Consider the following 12,460-nt stretch of genomic DNA (forward strand, 5'->3'; position numbering starts at 1 on the left):
CCAACCCTCTCCTGTATCTACTACAGTGTCCCCAACCCTCTCCTTTATCTACTACAGGTGCCCCAACCCTCTCCTGTATCTACTACAGTGTTCCCAACCCTCTCCTGTATCTACTACAGTGTCCCAAACCCTCTCCTGTATCTACTACAGTGTTCCCAACCCTCTCCTGTATCTACTACAGTGTTCCCAACCCTCTCTTACCTAGGGAACCGTCAGACAGTCCACAATGTTGTTCTAGTACTGCTGTGCCACACTCTGTTAAACTTATCAACTGTTCTTAAATGTAAATCCTACATTTTGGTTGACTCAGTTCTTGTGATTTTAAACCCCTTTTAAAAAGTGCTCAGAGCTAGGCCAGTTTTGTCTCACTGCTAACTTTTTCTAATTCTTCCACATGGTCCTGGATAAGTTTAAATCAGGTGGGGTGTCTGGGTATCTCCCAGCAGAGAGTAGAGAGACACAGATTTACAACGTAATATCACAAGGAACCCATAATGTCTTGACACACAACAGCCTCAGAGACAGCTTGTGCGCCCCAAATGGTGCCCTACTATTTCATATATAGTGCACTTCTCTGACTTGAGTTTTTTTTTACAATGTGTTTATTTTGTTTCTTTTTTCTTCTGTTCACAGTGTGGTCACAGCTGAGACAGTGTGTCCTGATCGTGTGACTTCAGCCACCCAGACAAGATGGCCTTTCTGAACAGAGTGGAACGGGGTGACCTGGCCAAACATGACCTCAGGGTGAGGAGTGTGGGAGGAGGAAAAGGAGAGGAAATGAAGGTGAAGAAGGAGAGGATAGAGATGAAAGGTGGAAATGTATGGAAAGCATAGAGCCAATGGGTTATAGAACCTGATAGGGACCGACAATAGTCCACATATTCACACTTGTAATCAAACACTTGACAGGAGAACACCAGTATAATACATACAACTTCACTACATTTAACTTACGACACGCAACTTCATAAAATAAACCCTCCATTGTGAATGGGCTTCCTAATTAAAATCTATTTTCCTCTCTTCTATTCTCTCTACCAGCTACTTTATACGCTTGCTTTCTTCCCTTTATTTAACCAGGTAAGTCATTGAGGACACACACAGTGTCTCCTGTGCTGCTGGTTATGGTCAGAGTGGTGCAGGAGGCAGCACTGGCTCTGTGCTCCAGGTCCTCTCTCCATGTCTATGAGCAGCAGAGGGGTGTGTGTGTGGTGTTCTATCATCTTCTTTACTCCTGGGAAACTCTGCATCAGCAACACAGCAGCAACAGCATTGAAAGGAAAGGCCCATTTGTTAGTTTATGATGTGTTGGCATTTATTGTCATGAATCATTCCCTGGAGGCAGCTCTGCAGAGTAGTCACACTGCTAACCCAAATGCCTAACCCTAACCTTAAATTAAGACCAACAAACAAATAAAATGTATCATAACATTCTATGATATAGCCAATTTTGACTTTGCAGCTACCCCATCTAGAGGAAAATACTCTGTTCTGCCTCCAAGACAAGATTCATGACAATAAACGGAAACCTGCGATGTGTTGAAGATCCAATGCAGCGTTTTATCTCCATATTGAAACATTTCTGGGTAACAATTTAAGTACCTTACTGTGATTGTTTTCAATTAAAATGGTCTAAAGAAACAAAAATAGCTTCTTATCAAAGAGAAATTCACATACATTTTTCTCTGTTTTATGATCACAACCTAAAAATGACAGGTATATTTTAAATGACCGGTATAGTATGTACAACTTCACACACACACACGCGCACACGCACACGCACACGCACACGCACACACGCACACACACACACACACACGCACACATACGCACACACACACACACACACACACACACACACACACACACACACACACACACACACACACACACACACACACACACACACACACACACACACACACACACGCACACAGTGTTTCCTGTGCTGCTGGTTCTGGTCAGAGTGGTGCAGGGTGCAGCAGGCAGCACTGGCTCTGTGCTCCAGTTCCATTCTCCATGTCTATGAGCAGCAGAGGGGTGTGTGTGTGGTGTTCTATCATCTCCTCCACTCCTGGGAAACTCTGCAGCAGCAACACAGCAGCAGCACAGCAGCAAAACAGATTTGAAAGAGCCGGTGGTTAGTTTATGATGTGTCAGTGGGTTGGCATTTATTGTCATGAACTCTGCAGAGTGGTCAAAGCCTCAGTCATAAAATCGGATTTTAACCACCTAATGCCTAACCCTAACTTTAAATTAATACCAAAAAGCACATTTTTGTTTTCATACATTTTTATGATATAGACAAATTTGACTTTGCAGCTGGCCCGACTAGCAGAAATTGCTCAGTTCTGCCTCCAAGGCAAGATTCATGACAATAAACGTCAACCTGTGATGTGTTAAAAAATCCAATGCAGCCGTTTTTCTCTCAATATCAACATTTCTGGGTAACAGTGAAGTACCTTACTGTGATTGTTTTCAATTAAAATGGTTGAAAGAAACCAAAAATTGCTTCTTTAGCAAAGAGCAATTTCTCAAGTAAGAATTTAGCTTGGACTGTCTGGGAGTGGTCTGAGTGGGGAGGGGAAAACGAAAAACTATCTTTTATTGGCAAAGAGGTTTTGAACTCTTTTTTTTATTGGTCTATTAACTAACCAGGCAAGCCAAAACTCCCGCAAAAAAACATCCCACAAAAACCTCAGGTGGCCTTTTCAAACAGGTCGTACACAAAAATGGCATCATTTTCACAATTTCAACATAGGAATATATATATAAAACACAGGAAAATCTTATTTTTTTTCTGAGTCCCAGATGTGTTTGTAAACTGTAAGCTAATTTAGATAAAAGCGCCTGCTAGCTAGATGACCAATGTTTTTAATTGCATTCGCATGCTAAGCTGAAATTCTGTGGCCTGGCTGGTCTAGTGGTAATGGCGCGGGCACATAGTGTGGGCAAAGGTTTTAATCCCTTTGACACAACCTCTATCTTTCCCCACTGTCATCCCCTCACCATCTGTTCAATAAAATCAAGAAAAAATTCGAATAAAAGAAAAGTCACATTCTTGTTTGTGAGTGAATCCTGACATAGCAGAGAGGAGGCTGTTTGTTTACCTCGCTACCCATGAGGCCGGTGCCCAGGTGGTATGTGTTGCCTTGGTGACGTATCTGGATGTTGTAGACCTTGCCTTGGTTCAGCACCATGAGCGTGTAGGGCTGCCCAGAAGACCCCTTAGAACTGTCCCTCACCAGAAACGCTCCATCCTGAAACACACACAGCTACGTTGATACACAGACTATGTGTGTGTGTGAATGCTCGTGTGTTATTGAAGCCTACAAGGGTTTGGGGATTCCTGACCTTGTTAACCCATCTGAGAGATGCTTCAGCCTGGCCTCTGGTCACCAGTCCTCCATACCACTCAGGATCAATGCCCTGCACACGACAGGGAACAGCAACAGACCAACAGTGTTAGAATGCAAAAAATGAAGAGAAAACCCATTGTGTCTAGATCCACATGGTGGTTGGACAGGAACAACTAGCAGGCTGTTCAAAAACAAGAGTAAAACAGCACTCTAGACCGCACACACCGGTCTCCTCTCGTGTGAGTTTTTACACTTGTTTTTGAGTGCTGTTAAGTTCTTAGGCACGGTACCTATGGGGTGTTTCTGCATGGTGGTGTTTGGTAGGTTTTGTGTGTGGACCCTAAGAGCGTTTCACTACACTCGCAATAACATCTGCTAACCATGTGTATGTGACCAATAACATGTAATGTGATTTGATTTGAAGAGAAGTTTGGTCATGACCCTAGTGTTTGTTTACTGAAACAGTGCTATCTTGTGGCCAGTGACAATTACTACATACCCTTGACCATTCTCATTAAAACGTAGGAGTTTTCGGCAAATCTTTATTACATGTATAATATTGTATGTTGATACGTAAATAATGTTTGAAAAGTAGTATGGCTGATATGGATTGCATAAATGCTCTGCTGGTGTAAAAAGGGTGTTTGATTGATCTGCTCACCTTCCCTGTGCCTGGCATTGTGTTGGGGACCATTGAAGGAGGTGGGTAAGAAGGACCAGGAGGTTTACTGCAGCTGGATCTGTTGGTAGAGAAGATATGCTAGTACAACATGTTAGGAGAATTGGCTCCATCTTCATCTCAATAGTCCAAAGTGAATTATTCTCCTTGAATTCTCACTCTGAATTTACTGAAGGAACATGAACTGGTAAAAACTACATTATTTTAATTGTTTTCATCAAGACTGTCTTTCAATAGAAAACCAAGCAGGGGAAGAAGCACCTTCAGACTGTTGAGTTACAGCCAAGGGGTTAATGAGGATGGAGAGGTCTGGGTTAGGCTACCTATAGTCTGGTGGCTTTGGGCCCTTTAGTTGAGGTGGCTTCACTATGGCAGGCTGGGGAGAGCTGAATGGGCTGCCCTCTCCTGGACACCATGGGTGGTCACCAAACAGACAAGAAAAACAGAAGTTAGGCAAAACATTGAATTCTCAACCTACTAGTGAACAGTAGCCATAATGTTGGCATTCTGTTCGTACCGTAGCTTACTTTTCTTTGTCTTTGCAAGACAACTTTAGTATATAGCATAAGAGGTTCTCAACACATTGACAATGCCTTTCTAATTGCCCCTTGGGGATTAATATTTAATTGAATTGAAAAGATTTGACCTGAATAAACAGACTAGGAGGCTAAATCAACAGGACAACAGACAGTTGGCATAGTTACTTGTAGGAGTTGTTTTGGTGTTTGTGTGATGATGTTGTTTCTTGGTGGGAGCGGGCTGTCCAGGCTTCTTGCTTCGGTCGACCAGGGGGACAGAAGGGCCTGTTGGGGATGGGGGAGGAAGATGTGTCTCAAACGAACCACTAATAAGCATTCAAAGAAGTGATCTGGGGATGTTGCTTTAATTTAACTAAGGTAGGAAAAACCATCGAATTAGATTTGGCCAAGACAGCTCTAGTCATTTTAATTCTATGGTTTTACCTACCTTAGTTGAATGGCACCTCATAGAATGCACTGATTGTCCCAGTAGGTAGGAGTGTCGGCTAAATGACTCAAATGTCATCTGTCCTGATTTTCTGGCCTCATCTTACATCTGTGAGCTTAATCTACCTCTAAACCAGGGTTTCCCAAACTTGGTCCTGGGCCCCCCCTGGGTACACGTTTTGGTTTTTGCCCTAGCACTACACAGCTGATTCAAATAACCAACTCATCATCAAGCTTTTATTATTTGAGTCAGCAGTGTAGTGCTAGGGTAAAAACCAAAACGTGCACCTGGGGGGCCTCAGGACCAAGTTTGGGAAACCCTGCTCTAAACCACTAGCCTCCTGTTCCTTATTTTTCATGGTGCTGATCACAACAGAATAGTCCTGCTCTTTACAATATCAACACAAGCAGCTAAGAGACAGACCGTATGATCTCTGATAACATGGTCAGTGACTTACGTTTGTCTGCAGCTTCGAATGGCCTCTGAGGGGAGGGGTCTAGTCTGGATATGGGAGGTCTGGCCAGCTAGAGGGAGCGAGAGAAAGAGAGTGAGGGGAAGAGAGAGTGACAGAGAGCATGCGAGAGTTGGAAACTTAATTAACAATGATTGATCTCAGAAAGAGAGGAGGATGGTAACATGAAAGAAAGAGCGGATGAAAAGGTTTAAGGTTAGTGGTATGAAAAGATGGGGGCTGTAAAGCAGACAGGATGAGAAGAGGAGAAAAATGGGGATTGTGTAATGAAGACTATGATGAAGAAGACACTCACTGTGTTATGGCTGGTGGCCAGGGCCTGAGGACCAGGGCGTTGGGGTGTTCTCGGAGTCCTTCCAGTAGGAAGAGTTACTGACGGACCTCCACGCACAGAATCTACACACACACACATGCATTTGCACGCGCACACACACACACACACACACACACACACACACACACACACACACACACACACACACACACACACACACACACACACAGCCGAGCTATAGTACCAACAGTATGTATTTAATAAAGACAGTCAGTAATGGTTAATTGTATATCTTCTGTACCTATATAGTCACTGTTCCCTAGGGGCTTGGGGAGATTGAGGAGGCGGGGGATTTCCTCTGTAGCTGAGGGAGGAGGCTCATAGTCACCATCACTCTCCTCTTCCCCTTCTCCCTCTGCAGGTGGCAGGCGGTCAGACAAGGCACAGATATAACTGTCGTCCTCATCAGGGTTCTCATAGTCGTTATCACTCATATCCTGACAGACCAGGAGAGGAGAGGAAGGAGAAGAGAGGGGAGGAGAGGAGAAGAGAGAGGAGGGGAGGGGAGGAGAGGGGAGAGGAGTGGGGGAGAGGGGAGAGGAGGGGAGGAGAGGAGAGAGGAGGAGAAGAGAGAGGGGGAGAGGAGAGGAGGGGAGGAGAGAGGAGGGGAGGAGAGGGGAGGGGAGGAGAGAGGAGGGGAGGAGAGGAAATTTGGCGAGGGGAGAGGTGGGGAGGAGAGGAGAGGAGAGGAGAGAGGAGGGGAGGAGAGGAGAGAGGAGGAGAGGGGAGAGGAGGGGAAGAGAGGAGAGGGGAGGGGAGGGGAGGAGAGGGGAGAGGAGGGGAGGAGAGGAGAGAGGAGGGGAGGAGAGGGGAGAGGAGAGAGGAGGGGAGGAGAGAGGAGGGGAGGGGAGGAGAGAGGAGGGGAGGAGAGGTGGGTAATTACAGGTTGGTGATTAGTGATATGGCTTTGGACAAGGGTCTTCTGCTGATGATGTTAAGCTACATTTCTACATTGTGTGGATGGATGTGTGGCTTGGTAGCAATGTCATGTCAAAGTGAGAGTGTTCTACAGTACACGATACACTCACAAACGATTCTGAATCCCAGGCTTCATCTTCCTCTTGTACAAAATCTACAGAGAGAAAACCAATCATACAATGAGGAGAGGGTGGGAGATGTTTCTCCTGAGATATAGTCGCTGTGGGTCTGGAGCCGTGGTACTGTACAGTTCTGTTTACCTTGTTGATGGCTCTTAGGTTCCCTTGATCTGGTGAAGACATGAGGAACATGGCTGTGAAGTGTTTCTCTACTGTCCTGTCATACAGCAGAGATGAGTTCTCATGGTGGAAATGTATGCTAGGCTAGTAGATTAGCATTTCTCACCTCTGACTGAACCCCCTCTCCTCTTCTCTCCTGTTGATCTCACTACAGATCCTAGTGATGACTCTAGAGAATTTATTGAAATCATTGAGTAACACAATGTTATCAAATGTAGTACTTTCTCTCACCCATCTCAGCCCCCGCTTGTTTGTTTCCTCTCTCTCTCTCTCTCTCTCTCTCTCTCTCTGGCACACGGGCACACTCGCACACCATCATGCTGTCTTGCTCTCTCTCTCTCTCTCTCTCTCTCTCTTGCACATGGGCACACTCGCACACCATCATGCTGTATTGCTCTCTCTCTCTCTCTCTCTCTCTCTCACACACACACACAGGCACACCATCATGCTGTCTTGCTCTCTCTCTCTCTCTCTCTCTCTCTCTCTCTCTCTCTCTCACACACACAGGCACACCATCATGCTGTCTCGCTCTCTCTCTCTCTCACACACACACACACACCATCAAGCTGTCTTGCTCTCTCTCTCTCGCTCTCTCTCTCTCTCTCTCTCTCTCTCTCTCTCTCTCTCTCTCTCTCTCTCTCTCTCTCACACACACACACCATCATGCTGTCTTGCTCTCTCTCTCTCTCTCTCACACACACACACACACACACACACACACACACACACACACACACACACACACACACACACACACACACACACACACACACACACACACACACACACACACACACACACACACACACACACATCTTGCTCTCTCTCTCTCTGCCTTTTCATTAGAAGATTCAACAGGTTATTTCCAGCTACACGTCCTCCAGCATCACATAGACCACATACAGTAACCACATCACGGTTATTAAAAGCCACTGACATATACAGCACTGCAACAGCCACACACACACCCATGTCCAAACCAACTGTATTTGAATGTGGGTGTCCATTTCCACTCTCTGTAACAGCCACACACACACCCATGTCCAAACCAACTGTATTTGAATGTGGGTGTCCATTTCCACTCTCTGTAACAGCCACACACACACCCATGTCCAAACCAACTGTATTTGAATGTGGGTGTCCATTTCCACTCGCTGTAACAGCCAGATTAAATGGTCTCAGTAAAAGATTTTCAAGGAGGTTTGTGTGTGGTAGAGGAGACTGATTAAGACTTGCTTAAGGGACCAGAGTTGCTTCGCAAGGGTTACTTTATCTGATTATGAAATTAAATAGTTTTGACTTTAGACTTACGGAATATGAATGGTGGGAAACTTTTGAAGGTCGCCATCTTTCATCTTCTGTAATGGTACATTGACAGCATAGATCATTAAATAAAATGAAGTAACCGTCTTAGTTGTATCACAGTATACAAGAGCAGCTGCACACACACACACACACACACACGCGCACACACGCGCACACGCGCGCACACACGCACACACACGCACACACACACACACACACACACACACACACACACACACACACACACACACACACACACACACACACACACACACACACACACACACACACACACACACACACGCACACACACACACTTACCAGAAAGCGTGCTCCGTTCATGCTGGTCTTCATCACCACTTTGTCACAGCTGGACAGCCTCAGCTGAGAACGTCACAACACACCAGAGATGTCACACACCAGGACAGAGGTCACGCTCACTTTCTTAATGCATGCAAATGAGCTGGGTCTGAGCGCTGATCCAGGACCAGTTTTGGCTTTTTGATTATAATGAATGGACCAGGAGGACCTGGTCCTAGATCAGCAGTCCTACTGATTTGAGGTTAGAGCTTTGGGCCAGTAACCGAAAGGTTGCTGGATTGAATCCCAGAGTTGACACGGTAAAATTATGTCGTTCTGCCCCTGAGAAGGCAGTTAACCCACTGTTCCCCGGTAGGCTGTCATTGTAAATAAGAATATGTTCTTAACTGACTTGCCTAGTTAAATAAAATAAATAAATACAATACTCTGAGAGGCATCATACAGGCCCTGATCTGTTCCATATCAGCTGCTGGCATTCATATGGGCAATTCAGTACTAAATCAAAATCACAACAAAGATGAGAATTGAATGCTGATGAACCACTGATGTTAAGAGCTGCATTATCTACAGAAGAAAACGGGTCATGAAGTGTCCACGCTCACCCTCTTCATATAGTCGGCTAGACTACGTGCGTTCCACCCCATCACCTCCGACCTGGAGGGAACACTGTCAAAACTCATCGTCTTCTTCTGTCCAAAGCTTTCCAAAGTTTTGTCTTAGTAAGCCTTGAGTCCAAGGCTCTTCTTCTAGATCCAAGGCTCTTCTTTTAGATCCAAGGCTCTTCTTCTCGATCCAAGGCTCTTCTTCTAGATTCAAGGCTCTTCTTCTCGATCCAAGGCTCTTCTTCTAGATCCAAGGCTCTTCTGTTGGTAAAGTCCAAGGCTCTTCTTGTAGATCCAAGGCTCTTCTTCTAGATCCAAGGCTCTTCTGTTGGTAAAAATCCAAGGCTCTTATCTTAGTAGGTCCAATGTTTTTGTCTTAGTATGGTCCACGGTTTGTAGTAAATTCCAAGGCTTTTCTCAAGTGTGAGTAAGGTCCAGGGCTTTGGCTTTCCACCTAGACAATTCACACAAGGGAATCAGATCCACACTCCAGGAAACCTCAGTGAATGTAGACAGGAGTTAACAGTAAGCCTCCTCTTGTTAGTCTCGTGATGGGCCTTAGCTGCTACACCATGCACGTCCTGTTAGCCATATATGTGGAGAGATAAATACTTAGCATTAATTTAATGGCGATGGTACTGTTTCTACAGGCCTCCCTGGTGTCTCTGTAACTGTGAGGAGGCAGTGTGGACTTCAGTTTGTCACCCACTGCCTTTCCTGTCACAGGCAGTCAAAAGAGGAAGTCTAGTAGGCCACAGAGGATGTAAAGAAGAGAAGAAAGTGTTTTGGCTCAAATGGCCCACTATCAGCCCTGGACGAAAGTAGTTTCCTATATAGCAAATAGGGTGTCATTTGGGACGCAAATCTAGAGCTAGCCTGCTTCACTGTGTAGGCCTGTAGACAAGCCATCTCTATACTTAGCCACTCAACATCAGCTTCTAAATGTATCACTGCCCATGTGACTTTAAATGTTCTATCAATATGCCTTAAACCAGGCCTGTACTAAGGTCATTGTATTTGACACTGATCTGGTCCTTTATCGTATGGTCCTCTCTCTCTGCATCAGACCGGCTGCTATGTGTCGATCTAACATTACATTTCAGACTAATATGTGTTTTCAAACAGACACCTAGCTACTGTTGCTAGTCTCACTGTCACTGGACCCTCCTCTTGTAAGATTGTTTAGGACAGAAAGACAGCCCTCCTTTACCGTATAGTAGGTTGAGTTTAATATCTTCCCAGCAACAGTTATTATTAGATGATATGTGATTGTGTTCTGAGTCTACGGCTGCGTTTAGACAGGCAGCCCAATTCTGATCTGTCACGGCTGTCGTTATGTAGAGAGGACCAAGGCGCAGCAGGTTGCATGTTCAACATATATATTTATTAAATAACTGTGAACACGAGAAAAACAAGAACGACAGTTTCACAGGCTATACTTACAACAGCAGTGCGAAATGCAACTACCCACAAAATACCAAACCAAACACACACCGATATATAGGACTCTCAATCAGAGGCAACTAGAAACACCTGCCTCCAATTGAGAGTCCAACACCCAATCCTAAACATAGAAAAACTAAACTAGACAGAACGTAGAAATACATACAACACACAAACCCTCTGCCACGTCCTGACCAAAACTAATACAATTACTCCCTCTGCTGGTCAGGACGTGACATGATCATTGTTTCACTAATCCCTTTTAACCAATCAGATCAGCTCTGAAAAATATGTGAAAAGATCTGATGTGATTGGTCCAGGGCTGTCTGGGTATGAAGACAGCCATACCCCTGGGGGGTCCTAACAAAGCCTGCCCTCCAGCCTCCTGCCCTCTCCATCATTATTGAGAGACATTCCTTCATACAGAGGTTGCAGCTGAATGGCACACATTACCTGTACTGTGAACTGCATTCAACCAGGGCCTGGCTCTGGCTAAAAGTAGTGCACTGTATAGGAAATAAGGTGTGTGAAACCTAAGTAAGTTGAAAACAACTGGTTGGTTGAACCCCAGGGCCTCTAGAGAACAGTGTTCCAGTGTGTTGGTTGAGCACCAGGGCCTCTAGAGAACAGTGGTCCAGTGTGTTGGTTGGTTGAGCCCCAGGGCCTCTAGAGAACAGTGTTCCAGTGTGTTGGTTGGTTGGTTACTTGAGCCCCAGGGCCTCTAGAGAACAGTGTTTCAGTGTGTTGGTTGAGCCCCAGGGCCTCTAGAGAACAGTGTTCCAGTGTGTTGGTTGGTTGAGCCCCAAGGCCTCTAGAGAACAGTATTCCATTGTGTTGGTTGGTTGAGCCCCAGGGCCTCAAGAGAACAGTGTTCCAGTGTGTTGGTTGGTTGAGCCCCAGGGCCTCTAGAGAACAGTGTTCCAGTGTGTTGGTTGAGCCCCAGGGCCTCTAGAGAACAGTGTTCCAGTGTGTTGGTTGAGCCCCAGGGCCTCTAGAGAACAGTGTTTCAGTGTGTTGTTTTGGTTGAGCCCCAGGGCCTCTAGATAACAATATTGGGTTCTGATCTACAGGCCCACAATGCACATTCAATTATGATGTGTAGCCTAAACGTGCAGCCATTTCTAGATGTGAAATGGGCCCTTGCATGGATACATATCCCTAACAACACGATATGGTTGTTGGCTCAACATTTAAATGTATGCATTTAAGTCAGGTCTTTTACCTGGATAGACACAGATGTATTGTGTATGAATATAGCCTATATTCCCATACAAAATACACTATAGTAGGCTACACACTGGAACACAGGAACACTGGCAGTAATAAAGCCTCTCTTGAAAAAGCCAAATCTTGACCCAGAAATTATAAAAAACTATCGGCCTATATCGAATCTTCCATTCCTCTCAAAAATTTTAGAAAAAGCTGTTAAGCAGCAACTCACTGCCTTCCTGAAGACAAACAATGTACACGAAACGCTTCAGTCTGGTTTTAGACCCCATCATAGCACTGAGACTGCACTTGTGAAGGTGGTAAATGACCTTTTAATGACGTCAGACCGAGGTTCTGCGTCTGTCCTCGTGCTCCTAGATCTTAGTGCTGCTTTTGATACCATTGATCACCACATTCTTTTGGAGAGATTGGAAACCCAAATTGGTCTACATGGACAAGTTCTGGCCTGGTATAGGTCTTATCTGTCGGAAAGATATCAGTTTGTCTCTGTGAATGGTTTGTCCTCTGACAAATCAACTGTAAATTTCGGTGT

General features: G+C 45.2%; 1 protein-coding gene across 1 annotated transcript; it reads right to left on the minus strand.

The window, feature by feature from the left end:
* Positions 1-392: 392 nt before the first annotated feature.
* lcp2b (lymphocyte cytosolic protein 2b) lies at positions 393-9,950 on the minus strand. The gene is made up of 15 exons (XM_082956055.1): positions 9,256-9,950; positions 8,654-8,716; positions 8,339-8,385; positions 7,134-7,196; positions 6,989-7,017; positions 6,839-6,882; positions 6,052-6,247; positions 5,772-5,872; positions 5,462-5,528; positions 4,743-4,841; positions 4,362-4,443; positions 4,021-4,099; positions 3,355-3,429; positions 3,111-3,260; positions 393-2,084 (listed from the first exon to the last, which is right to left on the minus strand). The coding sequence occupies exons 1-15, from the start codon at positions 9,331-9,333 to the stop codon at positions 1,962-1,964; spliced, it is 1,296 nt and encodes a 431-aa protein (XP_082812181.1). The 5' UTR covers positions 9,334-9,950; the 3' UTR covers positions 393-1,961.
* Positions 9,951-12,460: the final 2,510 nt, after the last annotated feature.

This window comes from Salmo salar, chromosome 09 (genome assembly GCF_965601325.2).
Source record: "Salmo salar chromosome 09, fSalSal1, whole genome shotgun sequence".
NCBI classification, from domain to species: Eukaryota; Metazoa; Chordata; class Actinopteri; order Salmoniformes; family Salmonidae; genus Salmo; species Salmo salar.